This window comes from Mirounga leonina, unplaced genomic scaffold (genome assembly GCF_011800145.1).
Source record: "Mirounga leonina isolate KUSES-001 unplaced genomic scaffold, KU_Mleo_1.0 Mir_224, whole genome shotgun sequence".
Lineage (NCBI taxonomy): Eukaryota > Metazoa > Chordata > Mammalia > Carnivora > Phocidae > Mirounga > Mirounga leonina.
The window spans coordinates 2,765,697-2,791,846 of NW_023270615.1; the positions used below are offsets into that span (position 1 = coordinate 2,765,697).

The following is a 26,150-nucleotide window of genomic DNA, read 5'->3' on the forward strand; positions in this document are numbered from 1 at the left end:
TTCAGAGTCCCAAAGTGCTAAGGGGATGAAGTGGAAAATATTTTCATTTCTTATACTCTTACTTTCCCAGATTTCCACACTGCTGTAATTTGGTCAGATGAACTGTCATTTAATTAATAAAGAATATTCTTTTATCTTTTTCCTACCTATAATTTATATTTTAAGTAAATGAAGACTAAGTAAACTCCCCCTCAAAACACCAACATAACCCTTAAAAAGCAGGAACAATCTCTAAAAGGCAAAAATAGTATAATAAAATAATCTTAACAAAAATACAATTTAAAGGAATTACATTAAAAATGCTAAGGGAGAAAAGATTGTACTTGACCACTGACTTCCATTATAGAGTTATAATTTCTGAACTTCTGATCAGTTTCTATGTATCCATCTGCCCCATTTTAACTTGTAAAAGGAGAGGTGAGATGAGTGAGTTAACCCAGGATAACCTTCTTGGCCCAATCCATAGTCTAAAATGGATTAAACTCAACCCTTTATATTTAGTGCCAAAAAGAGTAAGAATATTCTTACAGAGACAAACAATAGCAGAATCTATACCAAGATCAACTATTAAATTATAAGCTAATCTATATAAAAACATAATATGTTCCTCTTGTTTTAATCATTCCCAAGGCATAGCACTTAGGTTTTTTTTTTTTTACACACTGAGCATTCAAATATACTGTGAACTTGAGTAGAACAAGAAGATATTCAACAAATGGAGACTGGTTAAATTCATCATGATACATCTACAGAGTAAAGTACCATAGAGTGAAAAATAAGAAAAATTTATATATACCTAAGTGGAAGCAAATAGTAAAAGAAAGTTTAGGGGCGCTTAGGTGGCACAGTCAGTTAAGGGTCCAACTCTTGGTTTCGGCTCAGGTCATGATCTCAGGGTTGAGATGGAGCCCCATGTTGGGCTCTGCATGGAGTTCTCTCTCCCTCTGCCTCTGCCTCTCCCCCCTGCATCCTCCCTCTCTCTAAATAAATACATCTTTTAAAAGAAGAAAGTTTAAAAAGTGTATGTACACAGCAATAATATCACTATCTGAAAAATAAAATTATTCCTCTCCCCCAGCTTTCTTATGTTACGTACAAGACTACACAATCCCCTATATCCTTCCTGGTTGCAATCTCTATCCATCCCTAGGTTACAACCTCTCCTAGGTTGCGATTTTAGCTCCTGGCAACTCTAATTTCCAAGTGATTTCAACATACAAATAATCTTTCCAAAACCAAAGCCTCTCAGAACCTTGGACTTCTCCACCCTTACTTCATCCACTAGATCTTATCATACTTATATGCTAGACCTCTCCATAAGCTCAGTCTCAAGCATCCAACTCTCCTACCACCACCAATCTCTCTAGTACTAAACTTCAAGTCCCGTGAGACCTATCATTCATTGATCCTTTATCTTTTGTCTTTCACCTCCGCTTCATGTCCTCAGGAACCTCCCTACCCTATTAAAATTCTATAATCAGTTATTTTAATCATCCCCCTGCATTCACTCTTCACTCCTCTGTCTTCTCACTTTGTCAGTACTTACCAGGCCACACTCTAATTCTGGATAAAAACTCTCTCCATTTACTCTACACCTGTAACCTACCTAAGAAATTGAATTTCGTTAGGGGGGAAAAAAAAAAAAAAACCAAAAACGTACACAATCACACAGATTGGTCTCACTTTAATGTCATAAATCCTAAAAGTCCTCAATGTTGCTGAGCAGTCATACAATATTTAGTCCAGGATAGGGGCCAAATGCATACCATAGTGTGTTTTTATACAACCAATGAACTAGGAATGATTTTTACACCTTTATAGGGTTGTTTAAAAGAAACAAAGGAAAATATGTGACAGAGGCTAAATATGGCCTTAAAACCGAAAACTTTTTACTATGTGGCCCTTTTACAAAAAAAAAACAAAACAAAACTGCCCAGCCCCAACTCTAGCCCAGTGGCTCTCAAAATCATCAAAATTACCAGGAAAGCTTATTAAAACAGATTGGCAAGGCTCACCCTCAGAAGTTCTCATTCAATATGTGTGGAATGGGCCCTAGGATTTCTATTTCTAACAAGTTTCCAAGTAATACTGACGTTGCTAGTCCGAACCATACTTTGAGAACACCACTTTAGTCAATTCACTCTGTTTACCTACATGACTATTTCATAGCCTCTCCTCCCTCCAAAAACCCCCAACACCTCAGGCATTAAAAAATAAGAGCTCATAAAAGAAATTCCATGAACTCCTATTACCATCACTACTGTCTAACATTAGGATTTCTCTCTTATGCCAAAATCAGTCTTATAAATGAACTAATCATGTTCCTCTGTGTGGCAAAACACCACTTGTGCACGAGATCCTATCCCCTTTCACCCATATCCCATAAACTACCGCTTCTCTCTTGCTTCGTTTTTCATATTCTACAGATCATTCCTATCTCAGCCTATAAACTGTTGTCTCTCCCATTAAATAAAGAACAAACAAAAAAAAGCCTTTAGTCTGGGACGCCTGGATGGCTCAGCTGTCAAGCATCTGCCTTCAGCTCAGGTCATGATCCCAGCATCCTGGGATCGAGTTCCACATGGAGGTTCTTGCTCACCGGGGGGTCTGCTCCCTGTGCCTGCCGCTCTGCCTGCTTGTACTCTCTGACAAATAAATAAAATCTTAAAAAAAAAAAAAAAAGCCTTTAGTCCTTCCCTCTCCAGCAGGTATATACCAGTTATCAACTTATCTGTGAATTCCAAATTCATCCTTCACTGCTTAATCTAAAAGCTAGATTTGGGCCCTTTAATTACCAGCTGGCATAATGCTAGACACTGGAGAGAGACTGCAGGGGGAGTTCTGCTTCCCGGTTCTAACGGGCTCATTCCACAGACTCTTGCAGTATCGGGACTTTTCCACCACCCAGATGCTACCAAGTGGGTCCTACAGAAGGCAGCTCCCCGAGCATGACAGATTTTTTCAGCACTAGCCTGCTGAGGTACACAACAGCTAGGAGCAGCTGGCAACTTCTCCCAGCACCCTAAGGCAATTTTGCAGTGAAGTGCCTCCTATGAGCAACTCCTCATGAGAGACGCTAGAGTTCCTGAGGGCAAATTTCCAACAAGTTCAGTGGCCTGGCACCAGAGAGACTTTTCCTGGCAGTCAGTGAGCCCTGGTCATGTCCTTTCCAACAAGCTCTAGATCTCAGTGTTGAGGCAGGCAGACCCTGTTCTTTGGGCACTCCATCTTAGTCCTAGGGTAGGGGCAGATCCTTCTATTATTCTTATATTCTTTAGAGCTCTACTTTTTAGTAGCCAATCCCTTGTTACTCCAATCCTATGATAGTAATTCTTTATATTAAATTTCCCCTGCTCAAATTACTGTGTAGTTTCTCTCTCACCAGACCCTCACTAATGGAGAAGGAAATGATAGTAGGGCAAAGGAGAAATCAGTCAAACCTAAAGTGATAGGAGAATCATCAACACACATGAAAGGCAATCTAATCTGTTATTAATGTTTCCTTTTAGGAAAAAAATCTAGAAAAATATCCACTTCAAGGCTTTGAATTGGTTTCAAGAGTGAAAACAAGAAGAATCACTTCAAGGGTGCCTGGCTGGCTCAGTTGGTTGAACACCCGACTCCTGGTTTCAGCTCAGGTCATGATCTCAGGTGGTGAGATCAAGGCAGCTTTGAGCTCCATGCTCAGTAGCCTGAGGCTCCATGTTCAGTGGGGAGTCTGCTCCAGAGTCTCTCTCTCTCTACCTCTCTCCCGTGCCCATCCCCCACCTTGTGCACCTGTGAGCCCTCTCAAATAAATCTTTAAAAAAAATAAATAAGCCACGTCAGGAAATTAATAAAGTGTCATCATGAAGGTAGAAGAATACAGAAAAGAATCACTGGTTGATGACATCAGACAACCAAATCCAATAAATGAGTTATCCATCCATCAATCAATATTTATTGAGTGCCTACAGGGTAGAAAAAATAGTACTACTTTCAATTTGAAATTTTAGTTACTCATTTCTGATTATAAAAGTACTACACGTTCATTTCAGAAAATCTGGAACCAGAAAAAAGTATGAAGAGAAATTTTAAATATGCATTTTTAAAACAGTAAGATCACACTATAGACTACAGCAGCTACTAGCCTTATTAAATTGTATTTGCCATGTAAAATGTCTTTAAAAGATTATAATTATTACTGAATAATCCTTAGAGATTTACCACATTTATTACATCCTCTCTTGTTGGACACTTTTCTTTCTTATTATTTCAAAATATAGCAAAAAGCTCCCCAACAATGAATGGCATAGAACAGATAGTTTTTTTTTGTGCACATATAAATACCTTGAATTATATGACAAAATCAACATGAAACATCACAGTGACATTTTCAATGTTCATTTAAAATTTATACTAATTGCATGTATTTTATAAAATGTACTTACCAAAATCATAACCTTTCGGAACAATATTTCCATTGACAATGCCCTTCTTCAAGCTGTCCTATTAAAAAACAAACTGCTTTTATTTATATTCATGCCAATATATCTTTACAAAATCCTATTATATACAAAAAAATGTTTTAAAGCAATTTAAAAAATAACTCAAACTTAGGAGAACTTATCTACGGAAAATACTGAAGTGGTCAGATGACAATATCCCATTAACTACTATTAAAGAATAATCTGTGAACTATTTAGATATATAGTGTGTGTTTTTACATATTTGTGTACAGGCACATATATAAAATCTCACAAAATTCAACATGAACTTATGATAAAGAATCTCAAGAAAGTGGGTATAAGGGAAATATACCTTAACATAATAAAGGCCATATATGACAAACCCACAGCTAACATGCTCAACAGTTAAAAACTGAAAACTCTTCCTCTAAGATCAGGAACAAGACAAAGATGCCCACTCTTGCCACTTTTATTCAGCATATTCAGAAGTCCAAGCCAGAGCAATTAAGCAAGAATAAAAGGCATCCAAATTGGAAAAGAAGTAAAACTGTCACTGTTTGTAGATGACATGACATTCTATATAGAAAACCCTAAAGACTCCACCAAAAACTGTTAGAATAAATGAATTCAATCAAGTTGCAGGATACAAAATCAATATACAGAATTCTTCTGCATTTCTATATACTAATAATGCTGTAGCAGAAAGAGAAATTAACAATCCAATTCACAATTACATCAAAAAGAATAAAATACCTAGGAATAAATTTAACCAAGGAAGTCAGTCAGAGAAAGACAAATACCATATGACCACACTCGTATGTGGAATTTAAGAAACAAAACAGATGAACATAGGTGAAGGGGGAAAAAAAAAAAAAAGGGTGGGAAGGCAAACCATAAAACACTTAACAGAGAACAAACTGAGGGTTGCTAGAGGGGAGGTGAGTGGGGGATGGGCTAAATAAGTGATGAGAATTAAGGAGGGCACTTGTGATGAGCAGTGGGTGTTACACGTGAGTGATGAATCACTAAATTCTACTTTTTTTTTTTTTTTAAAGATTTTATTTATTTGAGAGAGAGAGACAGCGAGAGAGAGCATGATTAGGGAGGAGAGGGAGAAGCAGGCTCCCTGCTGAGCAAGGAGCCTGATGCGGGACTCGATCCCAGGACCCTGGGATCATGACCTGAGCTGAAGGCAGATGCTTAACCAACTGAGCCAGCCAGGCATCCTGCTAAATTCTAATTCTGAAACCAATATTACACTGTATCTTAACCAACTAGAATTTAAATAAAAACTTTAAAAAAAAAATTAACTGAAACTAAAGAAATTTGTTACTCACATTTTGTAGCTTTAGGGAATTAAAACAATAAAACAAAGTATTTGAAATAAAAAAAATTTAACCAAGGAGGTAAAGCTTTGTACACCAAAAACTGTAAGATAGAAATTGAAGATGCAAAAAAATGGGAACATACTCCATGCTCTATACTGCAAGAAATAAACCTGTTAAAAATTCCACACTACCCAATCTATAAATTCAATACAATCTCTATCAAATTTCCAATGGCATTATTCACAGAAATAGACCAAATGACCTTAATGTATGTATGAAACCACCAAAGGCCCTGAATAACCAAAGTAATCTTGAGAAAGAACAAACCTGGAGCTATTACAATCCTTGATTTCAAATTATATTACAAAGTTATAATAATCAAAACAGTATGGCACTGGCATAAAAACAGGTACACACAGCAATAAAGAGCCCTGAAATATACCCATGCATATATGATCAATTAAATTACAACAAGGAGGGCGCCTGGGTGGCTCAGTTGGTTAAGCGACTGCCTTCGGCTCAGGTCATGATCCTGGAGTTCCAGGATCGAGTCCCGCATCGGGCTCCCTGCTCAGCAGGGGGTCTGCTTCTCCCTCTGCCCTCTTCCCTCTCGTGCTCTCTGTCTCTCATTCTCTCTCAAATAAACAAATAAAATCTTAAAAAATAAATAAATTACAACAAGGAAGCCAAAAATATATGAGGAAAGGAGAGTCTCTTCAATATGTGGTGTTTGGAAAACTGGACAGCCACATGCAAGACAATGAAACTGGACCAATACCCTACACCATACACAAAAATTAACTCAAAATAGATTAAAAGACTTGAATGTAAGCCCTGAAACCATACAACTCCTAAAAGAAAACATAGGCAGTAGGCTCTTTGAAACCAGTCTTGGCGATGGTATTTTGGATCTGACACCAAAAATAAAGTCAACAAGAGGAAAAAAAAAAAAAACAAATGGAACTACATCAAACTAAAAAGTTTCTGCACAGCAAAGGAAACCATCAACATAATGAAAAGGCAAACTAATGAATAGGAGAAAATATTTGCAAATCATTTATCCGATAAGGGGTCAATATCCAAAATACATAAAGAACTCATACAACCCAATTTCAGAAAAACAATCCAATTTAAAAATGGCAGAGGAACTGAATAGACATTTTTCGAACATACAGATAGCCAACAGGTACATGAAAAGGTACTCAACACCACTAATTATCAGGGAAATCACAAATCAAAAGCATGAGCTATCACCTGTTGAAATGGTTATTATTAACAAAAAAAGAAGAAAATAACAAGTGTTGACAAGGATGTGGAGAAAAGGAAATTCCTATACACTACTGGTGGAAATGTAAACTGATGCAATCCCCTATGGAAAAACAGTATGAGGGTCCTCAAAAAATTAAAAGAACTACCATACGATCCAGCAATTCCACTTCTAAATATTTATTAAAAGAAAAATATGAACTAGAAAAGATACATGCACCTCCATGTTCAATGCAGCATTAATTATAATAGCCAAGATATGGAAACCACCTAAGTGTCCATGGATAGATGGATAAAGAAAATATACTCACACACGAATTATTATTCAGCCATTAAAAAGGGAATCTTGCCATTTGCAACAAGGATAAAACTTGATAGCCTTATGCTAAGTGAAATAAGTCAGACAAATACCATCTGACCTCACTTATATGTGGAATACTTAAAAAAAAAAAAGAAGCCAAGCTCATACTCACAGATACAGAGAATAGACCAGTGACTATCTGAGGTGGAGTGAGAGATATGCAAAATGTGTGAAGGGAGTCAAAAGGTTAAGAACTTCTAGTTATACAGTAAGTCAGTCATGGAAATGTATGTAACGTACAGCATGGCAACTACAGTTAACAATACTGTACTGCATATTTCAACGTTGCTGAGAGAGTAAATCTTAAAAGTACTCATCCAAAGAAAAAAGTTCCGTAATTAACTATGTATGGTAACGGATGTTAGACCTACTGTGATCATTTCACATTATGTACAGATACTGAACCATTACAGTGCACACATGAAACTAATAAATACTAATGCTGCACGTCAATTATACAAAAAAAGATCTATACATGTTTGTGTACAGGCACATATATATTCACCTATTTCTGTAAATTTTAATGGATTTTGCCTAGGAAAAAAGACCACAGAGTATGTTAATAAATGATAATGAATAAAACCTTATGCAAAATAGGATACCAACAAAGGTGTACATACACATATCAAAAAGATTTACTTACCAATGATTCATCATAATCATTAAGGTAAAACAACTGAGACTTCACATTCCAATAGGCAAAAAGGTTATCCAATCGGATTAACTGAAAACAAATCAAATTTATTACATGTCTCGTTTTCTTCTTTAACATATGCTATTTTCAGAAGTCTCAAATAATTGAGTCATATGATAGACTTAAGTAAACACAATTCACATAAATCATTATCTATATATATTACCATTCACCTTTCTAAAAGTCTCTTTTGTCTGTGGATTGACAAAATATTTTACCTTACAAAATAGTTTCTCAGTTTCATCATGTAAACATGGAACCCAGTTTTGATCAGTTGTCTAAAAAGAAAAGTAAAAAACAGTGAAAATATTATTTACATGTGAAATGGCAGACTGATAAATTGTACCAACCATGCCCTTGACCAATTTCCCATAAAAATGATCTTGAAAACATTCAGTGAAAGAATATTAACTGACTACAAGAAAGCCTCTGCTTTCAAAGAACTCGAAAAAGCAAACAAGTAAACAAGCAATTACAAATAGGTAAGTGTGGGTGGGGGGATGGGTTAGCCTGGTGATGGGTATTGAAGAGGGCACATACTGAATGGAGCACCGGGTGTTATACGTGAACAATGAATCATGGAACACTACACCAAAACCTAATGATGTGATGTATGGTAATTAACATAATAAAAAAAACAAAACAAATAGGTAAGTGCCACCTTAGAGGTTAAATACACAGTTCTCAGAATAAGGTAGGAGCCTCAAACTCAGGGGTGTAATGGAGAAAGTGATGTCCAATATATATGAATAGAAATTGTTGATTTTAAGGTCAGTAGGGAATATGATTCAGAGTAGGAAAATATGCAAATATGCAAAACGTTCACGGAACTGAAGAAGCCTCATATGGCCAGAGAACATAAAGCAAAGAGGTGAAACCAGATGTTATCCAGCGTCAGATTACAAAGCGATTATGAACTATTTTAAAACAAAACTATTGACTTTATTCCAATAGCAATGAGAAGCCACTGAGGTGAATAAAGTGTTTAGATGCTTATTCTACAAAGATGGTTTTCATTTTTTGGTAGAGAGCTGAAGAGATGACAAAAGTTTTCAAACTTGAGCGTGCATCAAAATCACCTGGAGGGCTTTCTAAAACTTAGATTGCTGGGTCCCCACCTGAGTTTCTAACTGAATAGGTCTGGGCTAGGACACCAGTTTCCAAGGTCTCCCAAAGGTGATGGTCAACACCACTGCTGTCACAGTTACCCATTACCTCCACATTGCCACAGCCAATGGCTAATTCTCCATCCTTATTTTTCAAACTTACAGCAGCATTTGACAGTTTATCCCACCCGACGTCATTCAGTAACTTTTCATTTGGTTTTTCTTATTTATTTTGCTTGTAGTGGATCCATATTTTAAGAAGAAATTATACACAAAAACCCAATGGATACAACAAATAAAAGCAGGTAATGAAATACTACACAGCAATTAAACTGAATTATGTATAGCAACACAAGTAAATGTCAAAAACACTGTGATGAGAAAAATGAAAATCTATAGAAAAATCACATAAAATATTACTTAGGATGTTTATCTCTAAGAGAAGGGTGAAGAGTAGAAAACAAAATAGATTTCAACTTTATTCGTAACAGTTTATTCTTTAAAATAAAGTATTTAATACTTAAACCAAATGACAAATTCCACAACTGTCCATTCTGGACACAAGCCAGTGTTTCATAATCTTCTATTTGCTCTTAGGCTTTAAAAATTCATCAGTTTGAAAAACTGGACAGGAAGAAAGTTTGCCACAATATTAATAATGGTGGTGAGGAAATGAGCGATTTGTTTATGTTTTTCAAGACTTACCAAGTTTCTGAAATAAACATTACTTTTACTTTCTACTTATTTAAGCAACATATTTTTAAGAAAAAAAGTATCAAATGCTCTAATTTGCAAATAATAGGCCCTATTTTAAACTAAATTTGATTATTAACCATTTTTTGAAATGCTCAACTACCTACCCCCAATTCCAATCCAGCCTATGCAATAATTCTATATAGACAACTAGTTCTGATGCTGGCACACACAAACAGTAATTAATAGTTAGATGAACTATACTACACAATAGGGTTAAATTTCTTTTCAAACAAAGTACCTGCATGCTGAGATTTTGAAGGGAAATACCAAATGACAGTGGGTTGTCTCGATTTGTGATCTAAAGAGGAAAGAGCAAATTTTAGTCAGACTTTTAGTAGTTAAAATTCACTTTATCAAAAAAGTTCATTTTCTGGGAAACATTCTATTTCAAACATTCAAAACCATTTTTCTACTTTCTACAACTTTTACTCCTATATTTTTCCAAATACTAATTAAAATATCAAGTATCAATGTATTATTGTACAATAAATCTGCATTTTTTCAGTTTATAAAAAAAGCTTATTGATAAGTTGACCTCACAATAGTACTTGAGAAGTTAATAATTTTGCGTTTCAGAGAGAATACAGGATCTATTTGAGATAATCTAAATCTAGCTCTACTGATTCCTACACCAGTGTAATTTCCAGGAGGTAAATATAAAGAATTTTAAAAACACGTAACTGCTAAATTCATAATGCCCAACTATCAAAGATGACCGTAATATAAAAAGGCATTTTCCTTCATTATCTGATTTTTGAACATTTTAGGAAAGTGTAATCAAGGCAGTAAACACTGCAAATTAAAACTATAATTACAGAAAAGAAAGATCAGGTCATTTCAGCTCTGTGTCCCTCCACTTCTCAGCATCAGTGGTTGACCACTACAGAGCAGATGTCAACAAACAATAAAACATAAACATAAAAAAAAGTTTCACCTATTAAAATACTTACATCATCCTCATAACGAATATGGATGTTGGAAATTTTGACCTGAAGATTTTTTATGATCTGAGTAATTAATTTTTCCGTAAAAGTGTCCTGTTTCTCCACCCGAAGTTTTTCTACAATAGTAAATTTTTTTTTTAACTTGAATGAAAAATACACTGTATAAGTATTCACATTTCGAGGTAACATAAACATCACCATGTTAAAGAAAAAAATCTGTATTTGTAAACAGAACACTAAGAGCCTGCTTTCCCCGAGCCTTCCATACCAATAGACGTTCAAAGGCAACCAAACACTCGGTTTTAAAAATCTGGTTTTTTTTTTTAATGAAACTAAAGCCAACCATGTAAAACTTACTGCCATTAAGTTTTACAACTTCTGTTAACTATACCTGAGTACGTAAAGATTTGGGAAACAATGAAGATTATTAGATAAGAATTATAATGGGCTTAATTTAGAAAAGCCAGTAACAGCAGGAAGTAGGCATCTCCCTTAAAATTAGTGATACTATCACAAGTTGTATGTGGTTTGATGTTTAAAATAGTTAACTATGCGTCTCTTCCTGATGAACCCAACATGAAGATATAAGATTCTTTCTCTTTCTCCTTTCAAGGGAACGAAGTTCATCATTTGTCTCATTTTCTAAAAAAGCTATTAACTGTTTCCAGTTTCAAAACTTTCCAGGGGAATAGAAAGAATAAAGGATTGAGGTTCCTAATTTCTTTTTTTAACATGTCTTTGAGGGACGCCTGGATGGCTCAGTCCACTGAGCATCCAACTCTTGATTTCAGCTCTGGTCATGACCTCAGGGGTCCTGGGATCAAGCTCTGCACTGGGCTCTGTGCTCAGAGGAGAGTCTGCCCAAGGATTCTCTCTCCTCTCCCGATGCCCCTCCCCCTGCGCTATCTCCAAGATAAATAGATAAATCTTTGAAAAACATATGCCTTTGATAACCACAAGTTACTATCCCCTTTTCCCCCATTTGAAAATGCCAATGAAAACTATCTCATTTCCTATTTCTAGTCCTGTTCCACCTGTACATACATATTACCTGTCTTTTCTTCTAATGACCTACTACTCCCTAATTCAACTGGCCCAGGAAGACAAGCTGATGAAGATATATTTACATCAAATCCAAGATTCAGTGAACAGATCAGTAAATACCTTAACTATAAAAGGACTTTAGAATTAATAAGTAAACAAAATATAAGCTCTTTGAAGACAGGATTTTGACCTTTGACTACCGCCACATCCTAACAAAATCCTTTACTCTATGAATCTATTCATTCGATTCAATGCAAAATCTTCCTTTCCCCATCCAGTAGTCTCCTTCCAAATTTCTTATTCTGCTCAGATTCCATAACCTATTATTTCACCAACTCTTTAAACTCTTTTGTTCTTTTTTCTCATTTTCCTCACAGAGGCAAAGCTCCAACTCTGAATAAACCCAACTATCTACTTTTTACATAAACATGTTTACACCTTGCCAGTTGAGGACAGGAGGAGACAAATCACAACAGGAGAGACTGTAATGACTGTAAATTAGGTATCACCAACTTCACCCCAACAGCAACCTTACATTTCTCCATTCCACTTGTTCACACGCTCCAGAACATTTATCTCAAAATTCTTTCGGATTCTCCTCAAAGGTCTAATGACCCTTCCACTGCTCTCTTTACTTTGAGAGGACCTCGCCTCCAACTTTGGAAGAACCTGTAATCATCACTCAAGGACCCATGATATGCATGACATGAATAAAATTATTTCTTTATCCTCACTTTACCTGATACCTCGTTAGGATCTAATACATTCTTTGCTTTCTAAAACACTCTTTTCCCATGAAATTATAATCTCCCAATTTCTACTTATCTAATCACTCTTTCTTGATTTTCTGTGTTCCTCCTCTAATACATTCATTAAATGCTGGATTTCCTTAAGGCTCAGTTCCACAATTGCTTCTATTCTCCTTCTACACTGCTGCTTGAGGGAATCTCATCTGCACTTTATAGCTTCAACTATCCTCCTAGTGCTGGTAACTCACAACTGTATATTAAAGTAGAACGTGAGATATATTCAGAGAAATATACAGAGAAATTGATACATTCAATAAACTAATAGATCAGTACGGCTAGAACAAAGAATAGAAGAGAAGGAGGTGGGGCCAGTAACGAGGCTGAAGAGGTAGACAGAATTCAAATCCTATGAACTTTTAAGTGTCATGCTGAACAGTTTAAACTTCTACCTGATGATAATAAGCTATTACTAATGAATTTTAAGCATAAACATTTCTATTTTAGACCTACATAAAAATAGGAGGGACTTCTGATTAAACATGGTGGATTGTTATCCATTTCTTCACTTCTCAGTAAGACCACACTAATGCAAAAGTTAAGAAGAAAAATAGACAAATCCCCAAGGCCAAAAGAAAAAATACAGGAAACAAAATAGATAAGAGATACCCTCAAAATTTTAGAAGCTGGAAGGCAGACAGTCTTAACCTACTTAGCAGAAGATGAAGAAATTCAATCCTAAATGCCTATAAATGGAGATGCCAATAGTAAAGATGAGTTAAAAACCAGAACCCTGGGTGCCTGGGTGGCTCAGTTGTTAAGCGACTGCCTTCGGCTCAGGTCATGATCCTGGAGTCCCGGGATCGAGTCCCGCATCGGGCTCCCTGCTTGGCAGGGAGTCTGCTTTGCCCTCCGACCCTATCCCCTCTCATGTGTTCTCTCTCTCTCAAATAAATAAATAAAATCTTTAAAAAAAAAAAAACAACAGAAAACCATAGGAATAGGAGTGAATTTCATTTCCACAGGTATCACATTATTATATCCAAATATCCAGATTTTAATGAGAAATCACAAGGCATACAAAGAAACAGGAAGATATGGCCCAAAGGACAAAAAAATAAGTTTACAAAACTATTCCTTAAAAAGATCTGATGACAGGGGCGCCTGGGTGGCTCAGTGGGTTAAGTGTCTGCCTTCGGCTCAGGTCATGATCCTGGACTCCCAGGATCAAGTCCCGCATCGGGCTCTCTGCTCAGCAGGGAGTCTGCTTCTCCCTCTGACCCTCTCCCCTCTCATGCTCTCTCTCTCTCTAATAAATAAATCTTTAAAAAAAAAAAAAAAGATCTGATGACAGATCTACTAGACTTGTTTTTTTTAAGATTTCATTTATTTATTTATTTGAGAAGGAGTGCAAGCGAGAGAGCACAAGTGGGATGAGGAGCAAAGGGAGAAGTCCTCGATCCCAGGACTCCGGGATCATGACCTGACCCAAAGGCAGACACTTAACCCACTGAGCCACCCAGGCACCCCTCTACTAGACAGACTTTAAAAGAAGTATCACATAGATGCTCAAGAACTGAAGGAAGGTGCGGAGAATGTCAAGAAAATAATATTATCAACAAAATGGAAATATCTATAGAGACAGAAAACCTCAGAAGAAACCAAACAAAAATTCAGCAGCAGGAAAGTACCATAACTAAAAGGAAAAACTCTCCACAGGGATGCAAAGGCAGATGTCAATCGGCAGAAGAATTAACAAACTTGAAAACAGAACAACAACAACAACAAAAAACAAACCTGAATTTGAGGAACAGAAAAAAACTTGAAGAAAAGTAAACAGAGCCTAAGGGACACCTGTGGGACACCAAGTGGACCAACATATACACTGTGGGGGTCCCAGAAGGAAAAAAGACAGAGAAATGGTGAAAGAAAATATGTGAAGAAATACTGGCTGAGGTGTGCCTATCTGGCTTAGTCAGTGGAGTGTGTGACTCTTGACATTGGGGTTGTGAGTTTGAACCCCACACTGGGTATAGAGATTACAAAGACAGACAGGGGGAAGGGAAGAGAGGGCAAAGGGAGGAGAGGGCAAAGGGAGGAGAGGGCAAAGGGAGGAGAGGGAAAGGAAAGGACGGGACCAAAACTCTCCTGACAAATAAAAGCCCTGGAACTGATGGCTTACCTGATCAATTCTGCCTAATACTTAAAGAAAACATCAATCCTCTTCAAACTCTTCAAAAAAGAAAAAAAATAAAGGAATACTTCCAAACTCAATGTATGAGGTCAGCATTAATCTGATACCAAAACTACACAAAGACACTACAAGACAACTACAGATCAATATTCCTGATATTGATGCAAATAATAAAATGCCAACAAACAAAATTCAACAACATATTAAAAAGATTATATACCATGACTCACCATTTATTGCTACAACGGAAGGATGCTAGATACATAAAAATCAATGTAATACACATTTACCAAATTAAAAAAAATGATCATCTCAATTGATGAAGAAAAAGCATTTGACAAACTTCAATACCCTTTCATAATAAAAACTGTCAACAAAGTAGGACTAGAAGGAAAATATCTCAACATAATAAAGATAATCCAGAAAAAGCCCACAGCAAACATCATGCTTAATGGAAAGGATGAAAGCTTTTCCTTGAAAAACAGCAAAAATTTCCAGTTTTGTCACTTTGATTCAGCATAATACTTACTGGAAGGTATAGCCAGAGTAATTATGCAAGAAAAAAGAAATCAGAAAGGAAGAAGTAAAATTATCTCTGTTCACAGACAATATGATCTTATATTAAGAAAAATCCTAACTACCCAACAAAACAACCATTAAAACTAGTAAATGAACTCAGCAAAGTAGCAGGGCACAACATCAAAAATACATACATACATACATACATACATACATAAATAAATAAATAAATTGCAGGGGTGCCTGGGTGGCTCAGTCGGTTGGGCGTCTGACTCTTGATTTCAGCTCAGGTCATGATCTCAAGATTCCTGAGATTGAGCCCTGTGTTGGGCTCCATGCTGAACACAGAGCCTGCTTGGGATGCTTTCTTTCCCCATCCCTCTGCCCCTCCGCAATCTCACACGCAAGTGCTCAAACCCTCGCTCTCTCAAAAAAAGAAAAGAAAAAAAAAAATCAATTGCATATCCAGTCCCAGCAATGAAAAATCTGAACAGGAAATTACAGAAACAATTCCCTTTACAACAGCATCAAAAAGAATAAAATAACTTAGAGATTAATGTAACCAAGTAGGCTAAAAACTTGTATACTGAAAATTACAAAAGCCTACCAAAAGATATTTTAAAAGACATAAATAAATGCAAACACATTCCAAGTTCACGGATTAGAAAACATGTCAATACTGCCCAAAGCAATCTATAGAGTCAAAGCAATCCTTATCAAAATTCCAATTATACTTTCTGCCGAAACAGAAATCCACATCCTAAAATTCATATGGAATCTCAAGGGACTCCCAAAGAGCAAAAAACAATCTTGAAAAGGAAGAACAAAGCTGAAAAACAAACTTCCTGATTTCAAAATTTACAACACAGCTCCAGTAATCAAAACAGTGTGGTACTGCCAGACAGATACGTAGACAAAGGAAATAGAACTGAGCACATAGAATAAACCCTTGCACATATGGTCAAATGATTTTTGATAAGGGGCCAAGAGTATTCAATCAGGAATGGATGTTGTTTTAATAAACGATGTTGGGAAAACTGGGTATCAAGATATCCACAGCAAGAGAATAAAGCTGCACCCTTATCTAAGAACATATACAAAAATTAACTTAAAATGGATCTAAGATTTAAATTTAAGACCTAAAACTATAAAACTCAGAGGAAAACATAGGACAAAAGCTGCATGACACTGGATTTGGCAATGATTTCTTATGTATGACACCAAGGCACAAGCAACAGAAGATGATAAAAATGAACTTCATGGAAATTTAAAAATTCTGTTCATACAACACTATCAACAGAAGAGTTACACAAAGAATGGGAGAAAATTTGCAAATCATGTATTTAGTAAGGGATTAACACCCAAAATATATAAAGAACTCCTACCGCCCAACACAAAAAGACAACCCAATTAAAAGATAGGCAAAAGACTCAAATAGACGTTTCTCCAAAGAAGATACACAAATGGCCAATAAGCACATGAAAAGATGCTGAAATACTAATCTTTAGGGAAATGCAAATCAAAACTACATGAGATACCACTTCATCCCCATAAAAAAAAGACAAAATATCATCTGTGAAAAGAGAGAGTTTGACTTCTTCTTTGCCAATTTGAATACCTTTTATTTACTTTATGTGGAAAACCCAAAAGTCTCCACCCCCAAATTACTAGAACTCACACAGCAATTCAGTAATGTGGCAGGATACATAATCAATGCACAGAAATCAGTTGCTTTCTTATACACTAACAATGCAACTGCAGAAAGAGAAATTAAACAATTCCATTTACAGTAGCACCAAAAACCTTAAGATATCTCGGAATAAACTTAACCAAAGAGGTAAAGGATCTATACTCTAGGAACTACAAAAAACTCACGAAAGAAAGAGAAGAAGACACAAAAAGATGGAAAAACATTCCATGCTCATGGATCAGAAGAATAAACATTGTTAAAATGTCTATGCTACCCAGAGCAATTTATACCTTCAATGCCATCCCAATCAAAACTCCAATGACATTTTTCAAAGTGCTGGAACAAACAATCCTAAAATTTGTATGGAATCAGAAAAGACCCCGAATCTCCAAGGAAATGTTGAAAAAGAAAAACAAAGCTGGGGGCATCATGTTGCCCGATTTCAAGCTATATTACAAAGCTGTGATCACCAAGACAGCACGGTATTGGCATGAAAACAGACATATAGACCAATGGAACAGAATAGAGAGCCCAGATATGGACCCTCAACTCTATGGTCAAATAATCTTCGACAAAGCAGGAAAAAACATGCAATGGAAAAAAGAAAGCCTCTTCAATTAATGGTGTTGAGAAAAATTGGACAGCCACATGCAGAAGAATGAAACTCGACCATTCTCTCACACCCTACACAAAGATAAACTCAAAATGGATGAAAGACCTCAATGTGAGACAGGAATCCATCAAAATCCTAGAGGAGTACAAAGGCAGCAACCTCTTTGACATCGGCCACAGCAACTTCTTTCAAGTAACATCTCCAAAGGCTAGTGAAACAAAAGCAAAAATGAGCTTTTGAGACTTCATCAAGATAAAAAGCTTCTGCACAGCAAAGGAAACAGTCAACAAAACAAAGAGGCAACCCACAGAATGGGAGAAGATATTTGCAAAGGACATTTCAGATAAAGGGCTGGTATCCAAGATCTATAAAGAACTTCTCCAACTCAACACCCAAAAAACAAATAATCAAGTCAAAAAATGGGCAGAAGACATGAACAGACACTTCTTCAAAGAAGACATCCAAATGGCTGACACATGAAAAAATGTTCTTCATCATTAGCCTTCAGGGAAATTCAAATCAAAACCACAGTGAGATACCACCTTACACCAGTCAGAATGGCAAAAATGGACACGGCAAGAAACAACAAATGTTGGAGAGGTTGTGGAGAAAGGGGAACCCTCTTACACTGTTGGTGGGAATGCAAGTTGGTACAGCCACTTTGGAAAACAGTGTGGAGGTGCCTCAAAAAATTAAAAATAGAGCTACCCTATGACCCAGCAATTGCACTCCTGGGTATTTACTTCAAAGACACAGATGTAGTGAAAAGAAGGGCCATACACACCCCAATGTTCATAGCAGCATGGTCCACAATTGCCAAACCGTGGAAAGAGCCGAGATGCCCTTCAACACATGAATGGATAAAGAAGATGTGGTCCATATATACAATGCAATATTACTCAGCCATCAGAAAGGATGAATACCCAACTTTTACATCAACATGAATGGGACTGGAAGAGATTATGCTAAGTGAAATAAGTCAAGCAGAGAAAGTAAATTATCATATGGTTTCACTTATTTGTGGAACATAAGGAATAGCATGGAGGACATTAGGAGAAGGAAGGGAAAAATGAAGGGGGAGAAATCAGAGGGAGAGATTAACCATGAGAGACTATGGACTCTGAGAAACAAACTGAAGGTTGGGGTGGGGGACTGGGTTAGCCCGGTGATGGGTATTAAGGAGGGCACGAGGACATGTACTGCATGGAGCACCGGGTGTTATTTGAAAACAATGAATCGTGGATCACCAAATCAAAAACTAATGATGTATCGTATGGTGACTAATATAATTTAAAAAATAAAAAGACGAAATAACAGCTGTACACAAGGATGTAAAGGAATCAGAACCTTTGTGCACTATTGGTGAAAATGTAAAATCATACAAAACCCTATCGAAAACAGTATGGGAAGTCCTCAAAAAGTCAAAAATACAGTACAATTATCACATGATCCAGCAATTCCACTTCTGTGTATATAGCCAAAAGAACTGAAAGCAGCGTCTCAAAGAAATACTTGTACTCCAATGTTCAGAGCAGCATTAATCACAATAGCTAAAGCATGGAAGAAACCCAAGTGTCCACTGATGGGTGAATTGGCAAGCAAAATGTGGAACATCCAAAAAATGGAATATTATTCAGCTAAAAGGGAAATTCTGACATATGCTACAACGTGGACAAATCTTGAAGACATTATGCTAAGTGAAATAGGCCAGGTAGAAAAATACAAGTTATACTGATTTCACTTACATGAAGTCTCAGAGTATTCAAAGTTAGAGAGACAAGAAAGTAGAATTGTAGCTGCCAAGGGGTTTGGAAGTGTGTTTGGGGGGGGGGGGTAGAATGGGTGGGTTATTATTTAATGGGTATAAAGTTTCAATTTCATAAGAAAAAAGATATGAAGACGGACGGTAGTATTGGTTGTACATTATAAATGTACTTACTACCACTGAACTGTACACTTAAAAATGGTTAAGATGCGGGGGCGCCTGGGTGGCTCAGTTGGTTAAGCACCTGCCTTCGGCTCAGGTCATAATTCCAGAGTCCCGAAATCGAGCCCCGCATCAGGCTCCCTGCTCAGTGAGGAGTCTGCTTCTCCTTCTTATCCTGCTCATGCTCACTCACTCTCTCTCAAGTAAATAAAATTTAAAAAAATGGTTAAGATGGTAAACTTTGTTATATGTATGCCACAATAAAAAAAAATATTAAAGAAAAACATGATTGGGTATAGTGGTGAACAACTACACAGGATATGAATGAACTGAGAGAAGAAAAAACAATTATAAGAAGTGTCACCAGAATTGTGTTAAATCTCCTTTACTATTTTTACCTCTTTGCCAAAAGGTGAAATGTTTATTATTGGATTTCACTTTTTTAGTGAAAAAATAAATGCATGGCAAGGTTGGTGATATACATATATTTTTAAGATGGTCAGCTATTAGACAAAGGACAGAGGAACAGAAGGTAAGCAGGTAACTAGGTTAGGAAGATCATTTTGTGTTTGAAGATAAGACAGGCTACAGTATTTTTACATACTAAAGAGAAAGCTTCACTAGAGAACAGAGTACAAAAAGTACCTGGTGATAGTGACCAATGCACAAGGAAGGAAGCAGATTTCTGCAGAACAGTTCTTCCACTGAGAAAAGTAAAGTGTTGAAATAATGGACTATTTGGTCTAGGCTGAATAGGAAAGGATATGAACCCACAGAGTGAACAAACAGATTTGGGAAAACAAAAATATATCAAGGGACTAAGTATGCCCAAAAGATTAAGAATTGATATAATGGGATTTTTTTTAAAAGCTAGAAAACAAAATATACTTAATGAAATTAATTTATTATAGTTAAAAACTAACCTTACCCTTAATAAGCTAGATATATTATTTGTCATAAGGTAAGTTTCCATAAAAGTTTTGTAAACATGATAAAATACACAAACCACATTAAAATTCCCCATAAGATTCCCTCATATTTGTTAAATAATTTCAATGCCTCCAGAGAAAAATAATACTCAAATGTGATATTTAAGTCTTTTCTCCTTTCCTTATCATTCTTATTTACTGTTTCCTTTACCTTGATCAGCTACTTTTTGTTTTGCTTCTTCTATTCGTTTAAGTTCATGTTGTTTTGCTTCCAAGAGTTGTTTTTCTTCTTTTAAAGGATCATATTTTATTTCTACAGGAAGCATGAAAAAGAATATGTAATTACCTTAACTTTAAGTGTAATCACTCTAAAATATATCCTTGAAAATAATCACTAATTCAAAGTCTGCAATAATTCAGAGTAAAAACCAATTTAATGTGAATTTCCAGACGCTAATTTAAATATAAAAGTATCTCAAAAAATTCACCAAGAGTATTTTGAATTATCAAATATTAATATTTTTTCCACCCACAAATAAAAGTACTTTAAGTTATAATGTTTAAAATTTGACTTACTAGAAGAAGGCACTATGAGTAAATAAATGTCTCCCAGGACAGCTTCAACTGGTTGAGTATACAGGTTTTTCCACGGAATTATAAGATTAAGATTACCTATATGATTTTTAGAAAAAGGACAAAAAATAATAATATCCATTCAACCATTTACTGCCAGCCTATTTTCTGTTAGACATTAGAAGAAATAAAGTGACAAGCTGAGTCATTTTACAGAAAGCTATTTTACAACAACAAACAACAAGCCTTTGTTGAGATGATTTGAAATTATGTCTATTAGTACTGTTGGAAAATCTACTAAATGATATTCTAAAAATTTACCAGTTTCCCTTTATGGCAATCTGCACCACAAACATTAGTATTCTTCTGCAATTAACCAACAACCCTTGATATTATAACCCTGATTTCCCCAATTCTTGCTTCAAATCACTATAAGTATTTTTATTACACTTTCAAAAGGCAGACTATAAAATTGAAGAATGTATTTTTCATATATACAGGCTATATATACATATACATAATTGTGTATGTATTTGCAGATTTCTGTGGTAATAAAGATCGTGGACAAGATTAGAAAATCATTCAAACTAATGAAAATGTTTTACTACAATCTATTAGGAAAGTATTTTTTAAAGCATTAGATTTCTTGAACTAAAAAACATGATGTAAGGTATTCATTATACTGATTCTATTCTTGTGAATTTAGAAAATTTCCGTAATAGAGGTGAGGAGGAGAGGATGAAAAAAAGCAAATTTCCATAATAGTTTTAAAATACTTTAAAATTTTTTAGAAAGCACGAGTCAATTCATTTAGAAATAGTTGCCATAATTGGCAAGGGAGCGATTAACAACACAATGGCTACATTAACTAATTAGTAATTGGGGAAGGGAAAAAAAATTAACATAGATATATCTCATTACATAACCTCAAAATTCCGTATTTAAAAAAATCCAAATTGAGAAAAAGATTTCATCTCACAGTCAATACAGAGAAAAAGAACCAAACTATGATTTCTAAAAGACAGATGACTTTCTAAGTTTAAAAATCAGAGATAATGACCATTTCAAGTTTGTGTATGGTCCAAAATATAACCAGAATGAACACATTAGAAAAAATAATTGTGACAAATCTGATACAATTTATAAATGTATCAGGTAGACTGCTTACCCACATACACATACATTAGGTTGCTGGAGTGGAGTGTGGTGGGAGGGGTGGGGTGGCTGGGAGGGGTGGGGTGGGTGGGTGATGGACATTGGGGAGGGTATGTGCTATGGTGAATGCTGTGAATTGTGATGAATTACAGACCTGTACCCCTGAAACAAATAACACATTATATGTTAATAAAAATTAATGAAACAAATCCAAAAAAGCAAATAAACAAAAGAACAGAGAACAGTGACAAAACAGCATTAAGTAATCAAAGAAACACACACGAAGTTAATAATGTACCATTTTCACCAGTAAATCTTGAAACAAAAAAGTTTTTTCCTAAGTACAGACTTATATAAAATTTGTAAAATACAAAAAATATAAACAAAGGCAATTCCAAAAATCTTCCACATAAATATAGCTTTTAAAATATGTATGTATTTATACTTGCTATATACGTAATTTTGCACGCTAAATGAGGGAACTTTGAAAGATCAGTAAGATTAACAACACCCAATAACAGCAGGAGGAAGGGCGCCTGGGTGGCTTAGTCAGTTAAGTGTCTGACTCTTGATTTAGCTCAGGTGATGATCTCAAGGTCATAGGATCAAGCCCCTCCGGACTCTGCATTCAACAGGGAGTCTGCTTAAAGATTCTCTCTCTCTTCCTGCCCCTCCCCAACTCGTTATCTCTCCTCTCTCTCTCAAATAAATAAAATCTCAAATAAAAATAGCAAGGGGAAAATATGTTCCTATAAAAGTAGTTTTAATGCTATACTGCTCATTTGGAAGTGTATACTTCACTCACTCAACAAATTGTGTCCCTACTATTTGCCAGGTATTGTACTAAGTGGTGAGAATAAAAATTGAACCGACTTAAACTTACTGTCTAGTAGAAGAAAAAAATGGTACTAAAGAATGACAGGTGCTAGGACAGAGGTATGCAAACAACCTCAGAAACTAACTTTCTGACTCGTCCCTAGCCACGCTGTCTGGATGATGGAGACCGGACTTCTTAGACCATATACCCATGATAAATCAGAATATAGCAATAACTAGTCAGAAACCTAAGAAACCGAGATAGTTATGCTATTTAACACACTGGCCCTCAATTAACTCATTTTTAACACCTAACAAGATGCATAATTTCAGTTTTTAAACAAGGGATATATGGACCACATGGTATTTTTAAGTTACACAACTAAGTTCTACCCAGATGAGAACACATGATATTCAATACTTAGAAACATGAAAAATATCACATTAAAGAGATACTAAGCATATAATTCTTACTCTATGTCCAGCAAGAAGGACATTCAAATAATAAGCACAGCTTACCTATATGACCAACTTTAACTTTAAATGGTACATCCAGTTGACTCTACGAAAATATCATATATAAAATATTAGTACATATATACAGGCCAACAAAACAGAGAACTTTTTCTTCCCAAAATTATTTAAAGGGTTTAAGTTAACTCACACCTTGTCTTTACCTTCAACACCTATTTAAATTTATAGATACATAATTGTAATATTCTCAAATCCACAAAATTCAGGGAGACTGATCATTTTTAAATAGATAGGTGGTCTGTATTACTTTTCCCCTAAGTTACCCATATCGAAGTCATACTGCCTTTATGTTGTACTGGGGCGGGGGGGGGGGTGAATTTCACTGTCAGTTTGTCCTCACAGGGAGGTTAAAACTCCATTTTGCAAAAAATATCCTCAAAAAAATTTCTCCCCATCCAACAGGGAAAAGGACAACTTTTTCAGTAAGTGGTTCTGAGAAAACTCGATATCCACACACAAATGAATGAAGTTAGACCCTTACCTTATATATAAAAATGAACTCAAAATCGATGTAAGACCTAAACATAAGAACCAAAGCTACAAAACCCTTAGAAGAAAATATATGGTAAAATCTTGACATCAGATCTGGCAATGATTTCTTGGTTATCATACCAAAGACATGAGCAATAAAAGAACAAAACAGATGAAATTTCACCAAGATTAAAAACATTAGTACATCAAAGGACACAGTCAACAGAGGCATAAGGCAACACAAAGAATGGGGGTAAGTTTTGCAAATCATAATCTGATAAGGGAAAATATTAAGAATACTTAAAGAATTACAATTCAAACAAAAACATGATTTAAAAAATTAGCAATTTTCAATAGACATATCCAAAGAACATATAAAAATGGCCAAAAAGCACATAATACGATGCTCAATCTCACTAGTCATGAGGGAAATGCTAAGAAAAACCAAAATGAGATACCACTTTATATCTATTAAGACAGGTATTATCAAAAAACAAAAAATAGTGCCTGGCTGGGTAAGTTAGTAGAGCATGTGACTCTTGATCTTGGGGTCATGAATTTGAGCCCCACATTGGGGAGATTACACTTAAATTTTTTTAAAAACGAACATTAAAAAGTAAATGTTAGCAAAGATGTGGAGAAACTGGATACTCCATGTGTTGGTGATGGGAATATAAAATGGTTCAGCTACCATGGAAAACAGAGTGACAGTTCTTGAAAAGGCTAAACATAAAACTACCATAAAATCCAGCAATTCCACTAATAGGCATTTACCCGCAGGGACTGAAAATAGGTAACTGAACAGACATGTTACTGCCAATGTTACAGCAACATTATTCACAAGAGCCAAAAGGCAGAAAAAACTGGAGTATCCATCAATGTATGAATGGATAAACAAAATGTTGCTTATAGATACAGTGGAATATTATGCAGCCACAAAAAGATGTTCTGATACAAACGACATGGACAAACCTTAAAGAAATTATGCTAAGTGAAATATGTTGAACAGCGAATGGCAAACATAGCATGATTCCATTTATATGAGCTACATGGAATAGGCACATTCAGAGTCAGAAAGTAGATTAGAGGCTAACAGGATCTACATGGAACAGGAATGGGGACTTATTTCTTAATGGTTATAGGGTTCCCTTTGACCTAAGGGAAAAGTTACAGAAGATATTGGTTGATAGCTGTACAACATCATAAATGTAATTAATATCACTGAATTCTTGGGTAAAAAAATGATTACCACAGTATTAAAAAAACAAAACTTGAGAACTATTAGAAAGATCAATTAACCATTTAAAATCATATAGAAAGAAAAGAATTAGGAATATTTTTAAATAGGGAAAATTACAAGTTTGTGGTTTTAAGGAGATGAAAAGTCCACTTTGTAAAACCCACATTTTGCAAAAATTATTTTCAAAAAGTTTTCTCAAAGCTTGAATAATTTAAGATGATAAAGTAAATCAAGAGGTCTACCTACTTATAAATGCTCTGACATTACACATTTTTTATACTCAAAACCTACCAAAGGGATGCCTGGGGGCTCAATCAGTTAAGTGTCTGACTCTTGATTTCAGCTCAGGTCACAATCTCAGAGTCATGGGAATGAGCCATGCGTCAGGCTACCCACTCAGCAGGGAATCTGCTGGAGATTCTCTCTCCCTCTCCCTCTCCCCCTCCCCACCTTACACTCTCTAAAATAAATAGAGCCTAAGAGGAAAAAAAACAAAAACAAAAACCTACCAGAGCGTTTTCTTTAATTTCAAGATTCTTCAAGGCTACAGCTCCTAAAAAAAGATTTAAAAAGTAAAATTAAAATATTAAAATATTTTTCATTTTAAAAAGGCATACTTCATCCTTAAATGTTATAAAGAAAAATTATAATGTGCATAACAGAAAACAAAATAATCTGTAATCTTATTAGCTCACCCTCATTCTTCAACTTAGTCTAAGATTGTATGTTTATCCATATTTTTTTAAAGTGGGTTATGAGATGTTCTTTTTTTAAGATTTTTTTATTTATTTGACAG

The 26,150-nt window shown here is 35.5% G+C and overlaps 1 protein-coding gene across 2 annotated transcripts in view; it reads right to left on the reverse strand.

Moving 5' to 3' along the window:
- Positions 1 to 26,150, reverse strand: part of VPS13A (vacuolar protein sorting 13 homolog A) — a 266,825-nt gene that overhangs the window by 223,451 nt on the left and 17,224 nt on the right. For both annotated transcript variants that reach the window (XM_035029011.1, XM_035029012.1), the window contains exons 2-10: positions 25,864 to 25,907; positions 23,629 to 23,671; positions 21,142 to 21,237; positions 20,777 to 20,878; positions 10,910 to 11,019; positions 10,198 to 10,257; positions 8,316 to 8,375; positions 8,047 to 8,127; positions 4,431 to 4,488 (exon numbers count right to left, since the gene is read on the reverse strand). In XM_035029011.1, coding sequence (XP_034884902.1) covers positions 4,431 to 4,488; positions 8,047 to 8,127; positions 8,316 to 8,375; positions 10,198 to 10,257; positions 10,910 to 11,019; positions 20,777 to 20,878; positions 21,142 to 21,237; positions 23,629 to 23,671; positions 25,864 to 25,907 — 654 coding nt within the window. The remainder of the gene's footprint in view (positions 1 to 4,430; positions 4,489 to 8,046; positions 8,128 to 8,315; positions 8,376 to 10,197; positions 10,258 to 10,909; positions 11,020 to 20,776; positions 20,879 to 21,141; positions 21,238 to 23,628; positions 23,672 to 25,863; positions 25,908 to 26,150) is intronic.